We start from the raw sequence: 21,505 nt of genomic DNA, 5'->3' as shown, positions 1-21,505 counted from the left end.
TCTTGTTTCGCCTTGTGAAATTCTTATATGGTACGCCGTTAAAAAGCCATTGTAAATAACCACCATAACACACATTCTCTTCTCACACTCCAGGAGATGAGGCTACAAACCCCATAATTACTGTATATCATTCACAGCATCTGAAACTCGACTCAACACCTCTTACTATGTGTGAAATTAGCATGCATGCTTTCTGTTCACAAGTGTGCATACTGCAGGGATCCTTTGTAAATCGTTCAGCCTTTTTTCTAAAAGTGTATATTAGGGATGCACCGATATGGAAATTTTGGCCGATACCGATAACCGATAACTCTTTAAATTCGGGGGCCGATAACCGATATCTATAGGCCGATAAATATTCATATTATTTTCACAATGAAAAACTCGAAGACCGCGGACATCTTGTCTTTGCGCTAGACTAGCATACTCTTCTTAAGCCCGCAACACGTATCATCTTCGTGCTATGTCACAGAAAGCACCAATCAAAACTCCACATGGCCAGCAATGAACAAACCAAAATAATTCATAATTTATCGGCTTTCATTTATCGGCCTAATTTTGCTATCAGACCGATAACCGATAATATTAAAAATAAGCAGTTATTGGCCGATAACGATATGTCGCCCGATATGTCGTGCATCCCTAGTGTATATACATACAGTACAGTATTGTGTTTCTGAGGGTTTGATACGTTGTGAACATGCACACTGATAAAAAATGTATACCTTAAGTCACTTTGGATAAAAGCATCTATGCATAAATGTAAATGTACGTGCAAGCATTGGGAACTGATTATAAGTGTGTGGGGGGAGGGTTAGCGTTAGGTTTGGTTTGGTTTTTATAAAAGAAATTGTCTTTTGCTACACTTAAAAAAAAGCTGGGTTATTTTCAACCCATTGTTATGTCAAAAATGGGACGAGCCCAGTCCGTTGGGTTGTAGTTTAACCTATGCTGGGTTGTTTTAACCCATTGTTGGGTCAAATATAATTAACTCATCCCTATTTGACCCGATGCTGGGTTAAAAATAATGTGTACACTTTTTCAGTTTCAGCTAGTCAGTGAAATGATTGATGTTGTCTCAACACAAATGGATTATGTTAACTTCCAGCTCATCTTAAAGGATTAGTCAATTTTCTTTAAAAAAATTCAGATGTTCAGTTGAGAAGAAATTATCTTTTTTGAGGAAAACATTCCAGGATTTCTCCAATTTTAATGGACTTCAATGGACCCCAACACTTAACAGTTTTAATGCAGTTTCAAATTGCAGTTTTAAAGGACTCTAAACGATCCCAAACGAGGCACAAGGGTCCCATCCAGCGAAACGACTGTCATTTTTGGCAAGAAAAATAAAAAATATGCACTTTTAAACCACAACTTCTTGTCTTCCTCTGGTCCTTTGACACGCCAGCGCGGCCTCACATAATACGTCATCATGTCAAGAGGTCACAGATGACGTATCGAATCTACGCCCCAGTGTTTACAAGTGTGGAGAAAGAGAACCGTTCTGACGTTGTTGTATGTGGAATGATACTAATTAATGTCTTTGTGTCAGTTTATTGTTTAAAATGGTCTGCAAATGTGCGTTTCATATATGTAACACCTTTCCACGTCATTGCCCAATTGCGTGAGGTCGTGCTGGTGCATCACACAGCCGGAGGAAGACGAGAAGTCGTGGTTCAAAAGTGCATATTTGTTATTTTTCTTGCCAAAAATGACAATCATTTCGCAAGATAAGACGCTTATGCCTCGTTTGAGATCGATTAGAGTCCTTTGAAACTGCAATTTTAAACTGCATTAAAACTGTTGGGGTCCATTAAAGTCCATTAAAATGAAAAAAATCCTGGAATGTTTTTCTCAAAATAAAATAATTTCTTCTTGACTGAACAAAGAAAGACATCAACAGTTTGAATGACATGGTGGTGAGTAAATTATTATTTTTTTTTTTAAGAAAATAGACTAATCCTTTAATTAAGTAAACTGAGCAACTCATTCCCCGCCAGCCATTTTTTAAAAACTTGCCCACATTTTTTTTGTGATTTTCACAAAAGTTTCACAAAATGCCTTCCAGAAAAATTTTCTTCTTAAAATATATAAACATACTAATATATCAAATGAAATAACAGACCCTCTGCTTTCAAACAGACACAACTGGAAAAACATTTCATCATATCTATATATTTTTTCTGCTTACAGAGATAATTTTTTTAGCAAAAAGCTGAAATTATTGAATTTTTGTGAAGGAATTTTGTAAGAGATCCGAATCAGAATGATTATCAAATCATACATAAATTAGTAATAATCAGTTTAAAATGAGTAAATAACGTTTTGGCTTCAGTTTTTAATAACTTGGGTAAGTTGGCTAGTGGATAATCGCGGTATTGCAGATTACATTGAAATTCTTCAATTCTTCTTGTTTTCTCTTAATTGACAAGATAACTCGTCAATGGCGGGAAAGACCTAACTGAATTGAGTATTTATATAAAATTATGTAAAAAGATTAAGTTATGTCAAAGAGTTACCAATTTATTTCAGTATTATTCATTGCAATTGTGTTTAAACAAAAGAAAGACTAAAGCAAACGTGTAGCATTAAACTATACTGCTTATAAGCAAAACAAACAAATCTTTGAGTGTAGTCAACAGAAGTTATCCCTGGTTAAACAAACTTGATATTGCTCCACATTTTGAAAAGGCATTTGAATTGTACTTGAAATGGTTAGGTTAAAAGAAATGATTAGGAAAAGAGCATAGTTAATAAAATGATATTTGTGGAAACATTGCATATATGAAATTGAGTCCTATACTAGCTTCTGAGGTCTCTGTGTGTGGCAGCTGTTGGCTTATAAGCTGTCTGATAGTGATCCTCTACATGAATTCAGGCGAGCTAACTTTACACTACAATGATTATACTGTCTCCTGAGTACTGACACACACACACACACACACACACATACAAAACACACAAATGAACAAAGCCCTCACTGGAGTAGCCAGGTCCTTAGGGAGCCCATACGTCAGCCCTGTGAGCCAACAAATCCAGTGGTCTATTGAAATTACAGAGAAATTCAGAGGAATTCCCAGACAATCAGAAAAATTCAGTACTAACAAATGTGGATCATTTAACAGCACAACAAATCACACTGGAGTCCCTTGGTTGAAGGCGTATGAGCTGCTCATTCAAAGCAAAGAATGATTCAGATGCTATGGTGCGATTTCTCCTCCATTTTACACGTTTTAATTTCTTACTGAATTGTTTAACATGAACTATTTATAGTTTTATCCTGATGATGTGTGATCTATCATGTAAAGGAAACATCTTGGAGTGTTATTGTTGATTTAACAATAATTGTTACAATTAAACGTAACAACGTGGTTAAACAGTATTTCTCACTCATAATTCTGCTGCTTTGATATCATCAACAAATGAAGGGTTTGGTTCCAAAACGCAATAAATCCATTTTGACTAATTTAGGTAAAAACATAATTTAGGTAAGAACTAGGGGTGGGCGATAAACCGGTAGACATAATTAACCAGTAGAAATTTGTCAAACGGTAGAGATTTTGGACTATCGTCTCTATCGAGGTACGCGCCACCGCAGTTTTAAAACAAGTTATTTTAAGCCATTAAACACAAACAACAGATCTATATGCGTGCGCTCTTTCTGTGTGTGAGGAGCGCGCAAGTCACGCAACCACTGCTTATTAAGCTCATGAGCATTTTATCCCGCTTCCCAAATCCATAATTTGATTTTCAAAAAATTTAATATAAAAATGATGATTTTTTTCAACAAAATGCAATAAATCCAAGGCAAGTTTTTTTTTCAAAATGTTATAAATCTATTGAATCAAAATATAAATGTGAATTCATCTTTGCCATGTTATATTCATTTAGTTGACTAGTGTTAACACTGATAAAAAAAATTAATGCTATTAATCAAAACTCTTACTTTGTCATATTAAGAACACTGTCATTGCTGCGGTCATCCTTGAGACGTCATCGCTGAACTTTTTGACAGCGATCAGCTGTAAAATATCTTGGTCCTGCTTGATTTTTGTTGACTTCGAGTAAAATAATGTATAGTTTTTTATAAGATCCCCTGGGGTCAATATGTTAGCATTGATGCTGTCGGGAGAACAAGCAACAGCCGACATTTTTCCGTCTCCCGTGTGCATCTCATGTAAATCGTTAGATTTTGATGGCTTACGTTTCTTCCCCATCACAGAAAACCACCACAGGTTTATCAATGCCATCAAAAGTATTATTTTGTTTTTGTTTGTTTGTTGATCATGAAGTACAAAGTAGATGAGGAAAACTAGGATTCTGTATGTAAATAACGCACCACCATTGTTGTTTACAGGTGCGCTGTGATTGGTTAAGCAGATTTATTGCATTCTGCAGACAAGGAAGACTGGCGTTTATCGTGTTTTGGGAAAAAAGGAGAAAAGATGACAGAATAACATGGTGGTTATTAGATTTTGCGTAAAATTAAGAATTTACTTTTTAATACTGACCTGATACAATACTGTTTTTAAAATGGCGTTTATTGCGTTTTGGAACCAAGCTCTTCAAATCTTGCTATTCAATTTTAGAGGTCTAAGCAAATTCCTGAATATTTACTGACCATAGAACAGCCAGGACGTACTGTAAATTAGAGGTCTTCTCGGGTCCAAAGAAATGTACCCGACCCGAAATGACCCGAATCACTTCATACCCGAACCCGACGTGCATAAATAAAAAAATTTTAAAAAAAGACCCGACCCGAGACAAACCCGAGAAAATTAGACCGGAGTTCGACCCGAACTAGTGAATTTTTTTTTTAACCCGACTGGAACCGAATGTAAACGGCACTGACTTGTGTGCATTCTGCAGACCCACGCGCAGCAGTCAGACAGAAAGAAACTCCGGTGGCCTTGCAACCAATTTGGCGAGCTGCTCCATTCGTTTTACTTTGTTATCTGACGACGACACCAACGTAACCGCTAAAATGTACATTTATAATTGACTGACATGTTTGTCTCAACGAAAATGAACAACCACACAATGTCGCAAGCGCTCTTGGCAAACAGATGAGAGGTTTGAAAAGGACATTGATGCACACAGGCGAGAGAGTTCGGGTCTTCACGGGTCCGTTTAGAAAAAACACATTCATTTTTAAATTACCCGAGACCCGATGCCGCTATTATTGTACCCGACCCGTGTCCGAGGCACATGTGAAACTTTTAGACCCGAACCCGATCGGGTCTCGGGTCGGACCTCGGGTTTTTGGATCTAAGTGGACCCTTGAAGACCTCTACTGTAAATAAACTGTATGTACACACGTTTGCCTAACAAAACTGACTTTTATTGTGAAGGTGTTATACTACAAGCTTATCTCCTCAAAATTATTCTACACCCATATCTTTTACAAGAAGATAATCCTTGTGAAGCGAAAAACGTATAAAGTATTTGTGACACTGCCTGTGCAAGGCTAAAGTCTCATAATCTCAAGTTTGATTTTATTCATTAATTTCCACGTTTGACATGATTAAAGATATTTTCACAAAATGTTCTTTACATTATGTATGTAGGATGATTTAAACAAACCCATTGACAAAGATAAGACAAAGCAATTGTTCTGTTTTAATAATGCATCTCTGTTTGATTCACAGATTGCGATCAATACAAACTCCACTATAAAGTGGGAGATGGAAATAATACTTGGGTTTTCCCAGTCCTGGTTACAAGTACAGTTATAATACTAAAGTCTTCCCTCTTCACGTCTTGCCAGCAAGCGTAAGGACCACCAACGACTGCTAAACAGGTATTGACCTGTAAAGCAGAGATCCTTGCACACCATGGCTCACAGGTCAGCTCATTTTGCTGGTCACGGCCCATCCTGGCCCCTTCATCTCATTCTTCTGCTGCTTCTGTTGGCCAGGACACCCCAAGCTTTGGCTGTACCTGGTTATAACACTGACACTTCCAAGAAGGAGATCATAATCGAGGGGGACCTAGTGATCGGCGGCCTGTTTCCTGTTCACCAAAAAGGAGATGGGGCTCAGGACTGTGGCCGTATCAATGCCCAGAGAGGCATTCAGAGACTTGAGGCAATGCTGCTAGCCCTGGATGAGATCAATCGAGATGATCAGATTTTGCCCGGGGTCACTTTAGGTGCCCACATTCTTGACACTTGCTCTAAGGACACGTATGCGTTAGAGCAGTCGCTGGAGTTCGTGCGTGCCTCGCTGACAAAAGTGGACGATAGTGAGTACACGTGCCCGGATGGATCCTATGCCATTCACGATGATGTTCCTCTCGCTATATCAGGAGTGATCGGAGGTTCCTACAGTGACGTGTCTATACAGGTACTTATTCACATCACCTTTTTTACAATTTGAGCAATCTTTTACTTTTTTCTGTAGGTTTAAGTGGCATTAAGTAAGACAATTTCAAAGTCATTTCATGAAATGAAGCAATGCATGATGCTGTCTGAATACCTGTCATCCATATGTTCAACACATTTAATTTGCCGGCAGGCATTTGGCGAGTCTGTTTCTTTCCTGACGCTTCCTGGCAGACGTGCTGCAGATGTTAGTTTTAAGGAAGACAATGACAGCTTGATCATGCTTTACACATACTGTATCTGCTCTCTGAAGATTTTAATATAACATAAGTGAAGAAGAGCGAGTGATAAATGCTAATTAGAAGAAAATATATTTAAACATTGATTTGATAACATTAATTACTGCACTGCGTGAAATTACCCAAGCACACATGAAGAATGTTGATCTGTACAGTATGTACTAGTGACATGAATGATGCCATACTGTAAATACCCTCAAGATTTTCACGTAATACACTGGGAGAAGAAAATACCATATAATTTTAGGAACCATTGTCATGCTGTATGGTTCTATAAAGAACCTTTAACACCTAAAGTGTTTGCGTAAAGGTTCTTTGTAGTGGAAAAAGGTCCTACAGACTATCAAAAGGTAAGAAACTTTGAATAAAAGGTTTCTTGTGATAACAAAACAGGTTCTTCATTGGTATGAAATAGCATTTCATTGGCATTTTTTATTTTTTAATTTAATTTAATTTAATTTTATTTTATTTTATTTTATTTTATTTTATTTTATTTTATTTTATTTTATTTTATTTTATTTTATTTTATTTTATTTTATTTTATTTTATTTTATTTTATTTTATTTTATTTTATTTTTAAGGATGTAGCTTACATTGAAGAGATCATCAAAGCAGAGAAGCAAGCCTATTTTAATTTGGTCCGTTAAGTGACGTGTACACCAAAGCATTTAAACGTGGCTGAAAATGGCAGGTGGACGCCAACTTTTATCAGCTGAGCGCTTTGGTTGCTATGATACGTTTGCTTTACAATTTGCACAAGCTCATCAAAATTGGACAGTTGAAGACTGGAAAAATGTTGCCTGGTCTGATGATGGTCTCGATATCTGTTGAGACATTCAGATGGTAGAGTCAGAATTTGGCGTAAACAGAATGAGAACATGGATCCATCATGTCTTGTTACCACTGTGCAGGCTGGTGGTCGTGGTTTAATGTTGTGGGGGATGTTTTCTTGGCACAATTTAGGCCCCTAAGTGCCAATTGTGCATTGTTTAAATGCCACAGCCTACCTGAGCATTGTTTCTGACCATGTCCATCCCTTTATGACCACCATGCATGTACCCATCCTCTGATGGCTACTTCCAGCAGGATAATGCACCATGTCACAAAGCTCCAATCATTTTAAATTGGTTTCTTGAACATGACAATGAGTTCACTGTACTGAAATGGCCCCCACAGTCACCAGATCTCAACCCAATAGAGCATCTTTGGGATGTGGTGGAACAGGAGCTTCGGATGTGCATCCCACAAATCTCCATCAACTGCAAGATGCTATCCTATTAATATGGGCCAACATTTCTAAAGAATGCTTTCAGCACCTTGTTGAATCAATGCCACATAGAATTAAGAAAGTTCTGAAGGTGAAAAGGGGGCCATTAGTATGGTGTTCCTAATAATCCTTTAGGTGAGTGTATATATAATATAGGGAATACATAAATAGAGATAGCTGATATATTTAACAATACAAACATGGCTGAGTGTATTAATTTTAATATTAAAATGAGTGGTAGATGCATGTTGTAGTTAAGAGTGATGACTTACTATGTTAGAAATGTGCACATTTTTACTTAAGGTTTCAGGAGCATAATTACTGCAGTGGCCGCGCAGGGACATGAAAAGCATTAATAATGCAAAAAAAAAAATAGAGGAAGAGAGAGCGTGAGAGAGAGATGTGTGTAAACAGTGTGTGAAATTTTATTTTAACACTATATAGAAATCTTGTTTACTTTTTCTCTATTTTTTAATCTTTTTTCCACATTGGGCATCTGTTGGACACACACACACACTTGCTGAATTTTCCCACAAGCATGCTATAGGGGTATATAGCACAGCCAAGAGGGGTCTTCTCTGAAGGGCTGGTGTAAGGATTATAGTGTAGCTGTCTTTTTTCTAAATCAAATCATAAGGGAATCCCTGCACTGTGCTGTTTTCTTTCACTGTGGCATCAAGTTTAATAGTTTTCATGATACAAATGCACATACGGTGGTTTAGCTTTAGTTTTAGTTTTAGTTTAATTTTATTTATATAGCACTATATTTCAACAGGTGTTGGCCATAGTGCTGAACATAGCCAATAAAAATATAAATACATAAAAACCACACACAGAGCATATAAAACATAACACGAAAAGATTTTCACAGTCAGACAATAACACATTACGTGCTCATTGATTGTACGCTTTCTGTAGTAGGTATCGTTTTAGAGTTTTTTTTAAAACAGGACTCATGCGTAATTTCCCTTATATGTAACGGTACATTATTCCATAATTTGGGACCGGGTACAGCAAAAGCTCGGTCTCCCTTTGTTTTTAGCCGCGTTCGGAACCTTCAGCAGGTTTTGGGTAGAGGATCTTAGGCATCTAGATGGTGCATTTATACATAAAGCTCAGATAGATATACAGGAGCTAGTCCATTAAGAGCTTTAAAAACAAAAAGCAACGTTTTGTACTCTATTTTGTATTTCACTGGCAACCAATTCAAGGAGATTAGGACAGACGTAATATGGTCGTATTTGCGAGTTCTTGTAAGCAATTTGGCCGCAGCATCTTGGACCACTTGTAAACGATCCACACAGGATTGACTTATACCTATGTAGATTGAATTACAGTAGTCCAGCCGAGAGAGAATAAACGCCTGAATTACCCTCTCAAATTCAGCAGGGTTTAACAGGTTTTTAACTTTGGCCAATAATCTTAATTGAAAAAAACAAGATTTAACAACAGATTTAACCTGTTTATCAAAGGATAGAGCAGAATCAAAAACCACACCCAAATTTTTAACAGCTAACTTTACTTTCCTGTTTGGTGGTATTTGCTGAGCCAGCCACACTTTTACTTTTGGGTAAGGTACAAAAGTTGTCATTTGGGATGTACCTTTTTACACTTTTGTATTTAAAAGGTTCATATTGGTACTTCAAAGTAGAGGTCTTCACATGTCTACTTTTTGCGCTTTTACATTGCATAGTACCCCACGGTTTGGGTTGGGTCAGCTTACTTTTGGGAGCTTTTCCAGTGGGGGCAGTACGTAGTACCATATACTTTTTTTATTTTTTAGTACCAACTCAGTCGGAGTTCCAAGCAATGTTCCCTCTAATTTTTTTTCAGCACTGAGCAAATTCTTTTTTTTCTGAGCGCAAATTTTAGTACTGTGAGCAATTCGCAACCACACGACCCGCCGAATATGACCACGAGCCTGCGTTAGCCATAGAAGATTCAAAGAGATGACAGCAAATGCATCAATGTTTACCAGAGGCGATTCTAGGGTTAGAGCTTTAGGGGTGCTGAGCACCCAATGAGCTCCGCTGCCACCACTCGCTCTTTTTTCCTACAGAAACCAATAATATGTCTATCATTTTAATAATTAATAACTATCATTTTAACATTGGTTCAACTAACTTTCAGGCATGAAAACGGGGTCAGGGGTGAAAAAGATTAGAAGAATATTACCCCTCTAGGGTCTGGGAGCATGCTCCCCCTTAGATTTTTTTTAAAATTACATATTTTAATGTTTTGAGAGAGCATTTTTTTGCCAACCTTTTTATTTCGAATTAATGGCGAGCTAGCACTTTTTTGCCATTAATGCCATATTAAAGGTGCAGTGTGTAAAGTTTAGCGACATCTAGTGGTGAGGTTGTGAATTGCAAACAATGGCTCAGTCCACTGCTTACCCCTTGCTTTTGAAACATATAGAGAAGCTACGGTAGCTGCCACCGGACAAACATGTCATCGTTGGAGACAACTTAGTAAAAAAGTTTGTCTGCTAAGGGCTTCTGTAGAAACATGGCTGCACAAAATGACGGCTTCCTTGTAAGGGGACCCTCTGTGTATGTAGATAAAACGTCTCATTCTAAGGCAATAAACACATAACGGTTCATTATAAAAAGGTCTTTATACACCCCTGATAATATAGTTTTGTAGATTATTTTGCATTTATGTCAAGAGATCTTTCTAAAAATTACACACTGCACCTTTAAAGTCTCAGGACAAAAGGTGGGCTACAGCAGCAGTGTGGGTATGGTTTTATGTGAATATGCAGTGTATCATTTTAATCTTTTGTCAAAATGACAAATCTCCTAATTTATAACTTTTATGCCTACAACATATGGTAGGTTTATTAATAGTTTGTTAATTTGCAGCTTTTCTTGAAAAAGTCCTTTAATTGAACCATTATCTTTACTATATGTCTAAAACAAAACACTTGTGACTCCTGCACTAAGGGTTAAAAACGTTATCCCCTTCATATTAATCTACATGTGACAAACTAAAAAAATATTTATTGTCTAGTTTAATGGTCAGACAGTTAGTGATTTCACACATAACTTACCGGTTCTGGTGGTATACAGTGATATGTAGTTTGTTTTCACTCTGTTCCAAACGCCATGTTTTCATGATGACTGACCAGAAAAGACGCACGTGACGTCATGTTTACATGACTCCCGATTGTTAAAATAAGTCTCAAATGAACGATAAATCATACAATAAACTTTAACAACAGAGACACACGTATGCAACTACCCACTGAGACGCACAAAACTGCATGCGTCTTGCGGAAGAACATTGTAACCGGCGCTACTTCTCTCCGTTTAAGTCTATGGACGAGTCACCCAGGTACTGTGCTACTCCGCAGCGCGGTCCCGCCGGACTAAAATAATCCGAAAATAAACACTTATTATACGTGTACCATGGTGATTCAGTATAAGACAAAAACACGGCTTGAAAGATTGATTCGTGATGTACTCGCTCATATTATAAACATAACGTAAACATTTTGTAAGATTTGAACAAAAAAGTTGCATCAAACACTTTTAACTGATTCTCACTCTGCGTGTGTTAATTCGCGCTGGCTGACGGCGATGCAGGTACAGAGAAGTAGAAGAAGAGGATGACACCATTTGCTAAGCGGGGAGGTTTTCATTTTCTACCTTAACATATACATTTTAAACCACAAACTACAGAGTATGTTTTGGACATTATTTAACCTTGTCAAAGACGAACGAACATTTTAGAATAAATAAATTTCTTGCTCCAAGTTTTAGGGGTGGTGAGCTCCTTTTTAGGGGTGCTGAAGCATTCCTAAAAAGGGGCTAGCCTCGCCCATGTTGTGCGGTCTGAAAAATGTGCGCGGTCTGACAAATCTATTGCGCAGCCACTTTGACTGGCCTGCGCGGCTGCGAGCGCAGCTTAGAGGGAACATTGGTTCCAAGCGACCCAAACTGATACCAAAACGTGACATGAAAACACTGTAGATCAGTGATTGGTCTGAGAGAATAGTCACTACCAGCGGCATCACTATAATGTAAAATATTAGCTTTACCTTCATGCTAGCATGCGCTGTCTCGAGCAAACCTTGTCATCTGTGCTTTGCTGTAAGTTCCCAAACTCCCTTTAGCTATGAAAAACATCCACAGGTTGTGAATCAGGAACACTATAACAGGATTTTTTTCAGAACGTCCGCATATATGCATAAATGCATAAATGCAACTTAAATGAGGCTAAGCGGACCATGTCGACCAACGCCACGGTACCATCCCAGTGACAACTTTTGTACCTTTTTTAACAGCTATTTTATTTTTGTTTCATTTAGGTTTAACATAAAACAAGGTTGGGCATGCTCTATATTAACAAGTAAGGAATGTCCATAATCAATCCAAATAAACCATTATATTCTGTTCTTTTCTATTCCATCCCATTCCATTCCATTCTGTCCAAGCAAACATTTTTGATTTGCAGTATGGCTGTGAAATGAGAAACAGGGTAAAGGTGAGACTTGGCTGACAGTGGTGTTAAGTCCGTGGATTTGGAGTGGATTGAAATAGGCAGGAGGTTGCTTCAGACCTTTAAAGGTTCCTGTGTTAAGACTCTCGTTTTCTTTATTGGCTTCCGTCCCCGTGGAGTGATAAAATGGGGGACTTTGACAGCACCCAAGCAAAGCTAAAGAAGCTTTTAGGCCAAGAAAGAGAGAGACTGAGGCTGATGAATGAGATGTAATATTGGTTGAGGTTGGTATTTGGGGTTTCTCTCATAAAAAGTGCATGTATTTGCCTGGTAGCTATGGAGGTGCTGCTCCGAAGTGTCTTCTCAAAAACATACCCCCAACCCACCGAATCTGAATCACATATCATCCGTTTGACAGAGCATCAAAGCTGGATGGATGTCTGTTTGTTTACAGCACAATACATTGTTTTGCAGATATTGCTGCAGAAATTTACATTTGCTACAAGACTTGGTAAAGAGACTTTTTGTGCTAAAAAATATAATGTATATTAAGTTCCATTAAATACATCCTCATAACTGATTTAATTTGATATATGTACATACGTTTAATAAACTCAGAAAATGTTCATATTTGATCTCGCCATGGGTTGAAACAAGCCAGCATACAGTAGGTTAACTTTTAACCCAACTGTTGAGTTTGTCCCTGTTTGATCCAACCATAGTGTACGTTAACATAAGTTCCGTTTTTTCAGGAGATTGTGATAAGACATTTACATAACATCCATGCATTTGGCTGACACTTTTATCTTACAGGGTATTGCAAGGTATACATTTTGTATCAGTATGTGTGTTTCCTGAGTTCGAACTTGGCTCCTAGATTTCCTCCATCTATTCTGCCAAATGTTCTTAGTAGTATTGCGGACATTTGCTGATGACTTGATTGAGTATCCTAATAACAAAATGGCACTAGGGGTACTTTGCTCCCTTTTGGATTTCCATGACTGTTGAAAATCTGCTCTTTTCTGCTGAAATGTTTAATGAATTTTCTTGTTCTAGTCTTACAGTTAAGGCAGAACACCTCTGTTGATATATTCAGTCGACATCACCTCCCTGCTGTGCTTTTCTGCTTGTGTACCAGGCATCAATACTCTCTAACAGAATGTTCTCGACAGTATATTGCACCTGGAAAAGTAGTTTAGTAGTTTTAGGGTCCATTGTAAACACATTGGAGGTGTTGTATAGAGTCTACCTGATGAAACTTGTATGAGGACCATGTCCAGTTCTGTGGATGTGAACTATGAGGTCTTTAAAGGTGTTTACTGTCACCATTTGGAACCCATTAATCATGTTAAAAATTAATTCTTAGTGCTTAGTTCTTGACACCACTGTGCCAGGCTTTATATCTGTTGTCAACCTTGTAATCATTTTAAATGGCCAGGCTCGCCACAACTCTACACTGTAAAAAACTATTTGTTTGTTCAACTTAAAAAAGTAAGTTACCTGCACTGTAGAACATTTGCTGTAATTATGCAGCTGGTTGCCAGTAACTTACTCTATAGAAGATAAAGAGTGAAAATATTTCATGTTCATTTAACATTAAACAAACTGTTGCTAGTATATGTAAAAACTACAGTAAGTTACTGGCAGCTAGTTGCCAGTAATACCCAGTAATACTGTAATTCTACAGATTTTTTTTACATTGTGGCCTTAAAAGTTTGAGTGAATTTAACTTAAAAATAGTTGACTCAAAAAAGTTTTGTAAAAAATATTGTGTCAACTAATATTTTTAAGTTGAATTTTAAGGCAACCAAGTAACTTACTTTTTTAAGTTGAACCATTTTTTTTTACAGTGTAGGTGTACATTAAGTTGGGGTGCTTTAATACTTTAACCTCTTGAAGCTATGCATTGGGATGTGCAATATTTTTATTATGGCTCTTGCATGATAAATTCTAATGTTCCTCATTTGTAAGTCACTTTGTTTAAAAGCATCTGCCAAATGAATAAATGTATAAATAAATGTAAAATATAGAACGACGGTTGACAACATTTGTCACCAGTAATAGGAAGCCTAGAGTAGTCTGGCAGACATTTTAAAAGCTGATTGCTGATGAACCCTGTTAAAAGTACTGTTTTGTGTTAAATGCAGAGCTTTAATAGACATATTGGCTTGAGTGGTTTCGGGTACTAAGAAAATGTAAACTTGGAAAAGCTTTCAGACAATGAATTGTCAATTTAAATTTTTTGATTCTTTCCTGATGTGTGAAGTAGTTTGTCTGCACTCACAGAAATGCAAACATATAATATTTAAACTCCTTTTATTTTCTGTCCAAATGAAAGAAGAAATTAAATGCTCACAAAGGACCTATACAAAAATTATAAAGTAAATACTCCCCTTTTTTTCAAACTCAAGCATATCTTTACTAATGAACAAATGTTAAATGCTCTTGCAAAACTCATGGTTAACCCTATAATTTTTATACTGACAAAGGTCTCTATATCAGGGATCTTTAACAAGTGGTCTGTATTTCCACCACCCATTGACATAAAGTACAGCATCTGCTCCAATCAAAAAGTCATTCAAGTTTTCTGACAGTACGTCCAATATTTAAAGTTAGCTGCAGTATAGACGGTTTCAGCAGTAACAACATAAACAAGCAGCTTTCGTGGTCAACACGTAACTTCCGGTAAACTCTGCTAAGAATAAATAACCACAAAGTCTTTTTAAAGTAGTTTATTTATATAACATCTATACACAAGAGATATCCCGCACATTAATAACTTGCAAAATATTAAATTAATTTATTGCGACGTTTCGATCATAAGATCTTCTTCAGGCATGTGCGGGATATCTCTTGTGTATATATGTTTGGTGGACTATTATTGTCTCTTTATCCAACGCACCTAACCGGAACACACAGATGTGCGACATTGGTCGTTCACTTTATTTATATAACATCAAAATAAACAACATGTAGATTACCTAGGAAACCAAAACATTTGTTATTTTCAATGAGGTATTTGTTCAAGAGTTCAGTTTAGCAACTAGTCAGACCATTAAACAAACAGAAACTGGAAGTAAAGTTCCGACTAGATGCGTAATCGCGTCTCTGCACGTGCGTCCAATGAAACTGTTTATAAACCATGGGCGTAGCCACGGGGGGCCTGGGTGGGCCTTGGCCCCCTCATTTACATGTCCGCCCCCCTCAGATTTCCAATTGCTTAAAATAAAATAAGATTGTTGATTTCTTAGTCTGATTGATAGATTGACCAATCAAAATGCTGTGCGGTAAAATGCAACTATTTTCAAACTTGATTGGATTAGCTCATGTCACGCGTTGTTGTGAGTAACTTATATAAACTTAAATATATATATATACAAGTTGCCCCCTCACTTTAAGATAGGACCCCCCCAAAAATAATATTCTGGCTACGCCCCTGCTATAAACTAGAAGAAAATAACTCATTGTACACAAGTAGTTATCTTGTTAAACAATATTTAACCTGGTTAGGTTGTTCAGAATACTAAGGCCACTCAACTATCTTATTTAAATGACCATAGTCATTAATCTGTAATTCATTGATTTAGACTTGACTGCAGCTGGTGATTTTAATGCCACCTAAAGGGCACCTAAAAGGAGAGAGAGAGACAGACAGACAGAGTGAGCGAGCGAGCGAGCAAGAGAGTTGTCAGTCAGGTGTGGGTGAAGGATCAGAGATAGATTAGAGATATCCTCTCCTCTCTTACAGGGTCACACTTCTACCTGACCAAACATATTCACAGCTGTTGCCTGGCAACCAAACTCTTCAAAATCCCACATGTGGAATCCACCTCCTCTGATGTGTACAGGCAAACAAAGCCATACCAGAGATGTCACAGCAGTATTAGTTTACCGCGGTTTAATGTTCATATCATCCACTGTGTCACTGATATTGTCATCATCACTGCTGGTGGGTGTCATCTTTCATTGATTTTCAGAAGATACAAATTTTTCAGTTGACACCGTTATTGCATTTATCTTAATCCTCATGCACTTACCTGCATCATCTTCTGTACCAGGTGTATTTTTTGGCATGCTATAGGCGATATTGAGATGTTTTATTACAATAAGGTAGGATGGGACAACCTGCAACGAACAGCAGGTGAGCTTTTTTAAGTTGGAAAAGTAATGACAGCTACGTGTGAGGAATTCACCTTGGATTTTTAATGAAACTGTAGAGGGAAAAAAAGAAGGTTTTTTAAATATGATTGTAGGTTTAAAATGTGTTCAAAATGCTGTGGCAGAAATCACACATTCACATCAAATTTGATATTTTAGGAGGAACTACAGTTTTACATAACAGTGGCGGCAGGTGACTTCTTTTTTCGAGGGCGCTCGATGTGAAGTTCGTCACAACATGTATGTAGCACGTCATGTGTCTGGTTTGCAATTTCAAAATATGTGTTCGGCGCGTCGAGTGATCCTATGTGCATCACGTGTCTTGTCAAAATAAGTGCCTGCTGCAGACGCGTCTAAAGGGTTTATCATAAAAGAGACGCTCGCGTTTGCCAGATACTCGCATAATCTCATGTGTAGTCAGAGTTTACTGTTAAGGGAGTGTCTTGCATGTTTTTTGTGAACGTGAGCGTCTCTTTTATCATAAACGGTTTTGACGCGTTTGCAGCAGGCATTTATTTCGACAAAACACGTGATGCACATGGTTCACATGACGCAAAAAACACATAATTTGAATTTGCACCCCTCAGATGAGCAGTCACGAGCCGCCACTGATACATAACCCAGCTATGGGTCAAAATAGGGACAGACCCATCCTTTGGGTTAAATTAACCCAGAATGTTTATGCATTCTCTTCTACCCGTGTATGCTTACTCTCACTTCATAATCATAAAAGTCAACATTCAGCACCAAACATTTTATATATTAAATGTCTTCACCCGATATTTTCAACTTTATCTCAATGTTTTTCCTTCGTCTCCGGCACTCTTTATTTCTTTCTAAGATGTAAACTGTGAAGTACCACATTCAATCCTGAAAGAGAAGTGTGCATTTTAATACTTTTTCTCTACTCGGTGTATACATATTTCATAAAATAACACTTTTTGTGCTCGGGAACAGATTGCTCTGTGAAGCCAGTGCTGTGTTGTCGGCTAAAGTGTTATACGGAGTAATGTCTGCATACTGCAGGTTATTGTAAATGTGTGACGTTCGTAGTTAAAAGCGCAGTGGTGAATGAAAAATGTGTGGGAGAGTATACGGATAGGATGTCCATTAATAAATAGATGGATCATATTCATGCTTTAGCTGTAACAGATGAGTCACGCATGTATGAATGGACAGAAGTTCCTTATACACATTCATGTTTATGTTGTTGCTTGAACCATAAGCATAATATATGTCTTATCATTTATTCCCGTGGCCAATTTTGTCCACTTTGTGATGTAGCTCATTGCAGGGATAAATTTAATACAGAGAATGTATTGATTCCTGAGTGAGAGTTCTCATTTTGTTAGTGGCTTATAATGAAAGCTGACCTGGTGTTGGAATTTGTCATGTTTTAAATCTGTTGTTTGTCTGCAGCTTGCAATAAATTCAGTAAATTCCAACAAATGTTCATACACTTATACAGTAGCAGTAATTTTCACTGTGCAATGAGTGTTTTTAATGTTTTATTAAGAAAAATAGCACCTTAAGGTGCCTCAATCCTGTGACACATGGCTTCACTGTATCTCTTTTTGACAGTCTTCCATTTCTAATGTAATTCTGCATAGCCCTGAATCTGCCTCTCTGCCCTGATGCCTTTGTTTATTGTTTTATAGAGGAAGCCAAATTCATGGATTTTAAACTGTGAAGCGCTGAACTAAAGACGGTTAGACCAAAGTGTCAGCTTTTATACTTAAAATTTCAATTTAAAGGCAGCACAAAGGATTGTTTATTGATTGAATAAAGATAGCAGGCCAATGTTAAACAGATATAATGAAATAAAAAATTCTGTAAAGCCCATTCACACCAAGAAGGATAACTATAAAGACAACTATAACAATAAAAATAAAACTAACTATAGAGTCAACTAAAATGATATCCTAAAGACAACTATAACGCTAACCATAAAGATAACTTTAATTATAATTATAGTAGAGATGCACCGATATACTATAAACGGTTTCAGCAGTAACAACATAAACAAGCGGCTTTCGTGGTCATCACGTAACTTCCGGTAAACTCTGCGAAGAATAAATAACAACAAAGTCCATTTAAAGTAGTTTATTTATATAGAAAGCAAAATAAACCACACGTAGATTACATAGGAACCCAAAACATTTGTTATTTTCGACAAGGTATTTGTTTAAGAGTTCAGTTTCAGCAACTAGTCAGACCATTAAACAAACAAAAACAGGAAGTAAAGAACAGATCAGACGCTTATCGCGTCACCGCACGTGCGCCCGATGAAACAGTCTATAAATAGAGGGTATGCACGTGACGTCACCTTCGGTGAAAGTGACTGCGGTTACGCCCACTGAGTGGCAAAAGACAGAGCGGCAGAATTTGTGAAATCAGCGGAAACACGGGGGAAATGCGTTTAAATGGAAAAAAGTTGTTGTGCGATAGACTGTACTAACTGATTTAACAAGAATTCGGAGCTATCGTTTTACATATGAGAAAGGAGAAGAAAATAGATCGTTCATGCCAACGTCCACAGACCACAGGTGGGTTGACAAGTTGCTAGGGTCACTATCAAGCAGAGGTTTGACTTTCTACTTAAAAGTATTTTTTCAAGTATTTGTATTTTATCCATGTTTTTTTTGGGGAAACATACATTCCAAAGCATATATTATAATTTTTACTCTATTACATTTCATAAATACAAGTTTTTGTTTTACATTTAATATTTAAGTACAGATTAACGTACTTTTACTCAAGTAAAAGTACACAATTTTAATGTAATTGGGTATTAAATACATTTTTATATGAAATATTAAAGAATACACAGCATGATTATATGCTTTAGAATGTAGTAAAGTAAAATTTTTCCCAAAGACAAACACCCTAATAAAGCACATATGCTTGAAAAAAATATTACAAATGTAACTAAGTATTGTCCACCTCTGCTATCAAGTCCAACTAAATTCAATTTAAGCTGATAATAGTCAGTTTTACTGGCATTTTCGCAGCACCCGCTATGAAAACCAGCCATTTTGTTGAACGTTTGCCACTCAACAGGGTGATGCATACCCTCTATACAACTGTAAGGATAATTATAAAGATAACTATACTTATAATGGTAATTATATTAGCGTGCACAACAACGGCGATAATGTTGTGCTTTTTTAGATAACGATTTTTCAAACTTTTTGTCAACAGGCCTTTAAACTTGAGCAACTCAATCCGACAGCCAAAATTATTTTGTGAGAAAGATTTTACATGGTCATCTTAAAAGCAAGATGTATTTTGTTGTGTATGCATAACACATGGCAAACATGTCCACTTCTTCTGCCAAACACAAATCCCCCTCATCATGAGCCATTCTCTTTTCTAGAATAATTAATCCACTTAACAACTAACTCTTCTGCCTGCAATATCCACACCGCTGAGAATTTTCTTAATTAAATAATTAAATAAAAAAAAGTGCATGAGCTCCATATCTAATGTGTTTAAGTCGCACAAAGCCATTCGACACGATGTGGAAGCGACTCGTGGCTAATCAGAGCTAATAAATTGAATTGTAATGCTCCTCGAAATATGATGGAAATTCCTGTTGAGAGCATTACGCTTGTATAACTGATTTAAATTCTGAAACATTTGATGATCTTTTTGTTCATGGGCACTGCCATCTGTCATTCATACTGGCACTTGCATTAGAATTACTATTGCTCAAACAGTGTTTGCAATGTTGAAGTACTATTTCCTGTGCTAGTTTATTATGCAGAGACAATTGTAAGTAGGCTGAATCTGAAGGTTAAGTGTGCCTCAATTGCAATCTATTTGGAAAAGGTGTTAATAGTGGAATTCTTTTCACATTTTCACAACTTGTAGCTAAGCAGCATTATGTTCATGTTGTGCACTTGTGTATAGCTCAGTGTTAGATCATTGCATTAGCAAAAGACACAAAAGATCATGGGCTCTATCTTACACCCGGCGCAATGCAAGTGCAAGTGTCTTTTGCTAGTTTCCACCCTGCGCAATTATAATTTTCACGTTTAGCGCTGCGTTGTTTAAATAGCAAATGCATTTGCGCCCCCTTTTGCGCCCATGGGCGTTCTGGTCTGAAAACGAGGTGTGTTCAGGCGCATTGTTGGCGCGTTGCTATTTTGAGGCAACTAAAATAGACTACGCCATTAACCAACAAAAACCTGTTCTAATGTCTAAAGTCAATGGCGCAATATGTTTTTTTTTTATTTAAAGAGCGCATTAGTAATATGCGCCTAAACGGGACGACAACGCGGGTTTGCTTAACACATACATGAATGCGCAGCAGCACAAAACGCTTTTAAATATGAAAGATTAAAGGATTTGAATGTAAAAGATTATTATTGAGTCTCTTGGACATAAATGAGGACTAATTATGAGACGTTAGAAGGCGGAAAGAGCTGCTTCACCTGTAGCCTGGTAAGTAAATAAATGCTTTGCTTTAAACAAATGCATCTGTTTTTAAATACTACCACGCGGATTTATTGTATATGATGACTCTGTACCTGTGGATATGGTGAGATGAGAAACATTTTTAAGTAATGCTTAAAAAAACTGACGCTGTCCAAGTGCTGAAACGTGAGGAGAGCTGTTTGTAAAGTCTTTATCTCCGATTTGTAACAAATAAAGTATTTTTAGAGTACACACCTTTTATTAAAAACTTGTAAAGTATTTTTTGATGATATTGGATAGCCATTTAAAGAAATTAAAAGCCTGCTTTTTTACTTCCATGACTAAATGAAAACGGGTTTTAAAGGTTTTAATGAAAAAATAACAATTTCAATACAACTGTAAAATAACACAATTATTTAACATTAATCTTAAACTGGGGATCTTCTTCCTCCACTTAGTTTTTCAGTTTACAAAGTCCGTCATCTAAATAGGGATTAGACATAGCGCCAGCGCAACTGGCTTTTAAAGGGGATGAGAGCTGAGACTTTATTGCACGTTACGCCCAAAATACTCCCATTAATCATTAAAAAAATAGGA

The 21,505-nt window shown here is 37.0% G+C and overlaps 1 protein-coding gene across 2 annotated transcripts in view; it reads left to right on the top strand.

The window, feature by feature from the left end:
* Positions 1–21,505, top strand: part of grm2a (glutamate receptor, metabotropic 2a) — a 53,560-nt gene that overhangs the window by 10,845 nt on the left and 21,210 nt on the right. Inside the window, exon 2 of one of the 2 annotated variants that reach the window (XM_055213480.2) lies at positions 5,649–6,344. In XM_055213480.2, coding sequence (XP_055069455.2) covers positions 5,835–6,344 — 510 coding nt within the window. In that variant the 5' untranslated portion in view covers positions 5,649–5,834. Of the gene's footprint in view, positions 1–5,648; positions 6,345–21,505 lie in introns of those variants that run through there. The other variant, XM_073870387.1, reaches the window with a different exon arrangement.

Source organism: Misgurnus anguillicaudatus, chromosome 8 (genome assembly GCF_027580225.2).
Source record: "Misgurnus anguillicaudatus chromosome 8, ASM2758022v2, whole genome shotgun sequence".
Taxonomy (NCBI): Eukaryota; Metazoa; Chordata; class Actinopteri; order Cypriniformes; family Cobitidae; genus Misgurnus; species Misgurnus anguillicaudatus.
The sequence above is the reverse complement of the archived record's forward strand: the minus strand, read 5'-3'. Positions and strand labels throughout refer to the sequence as shown.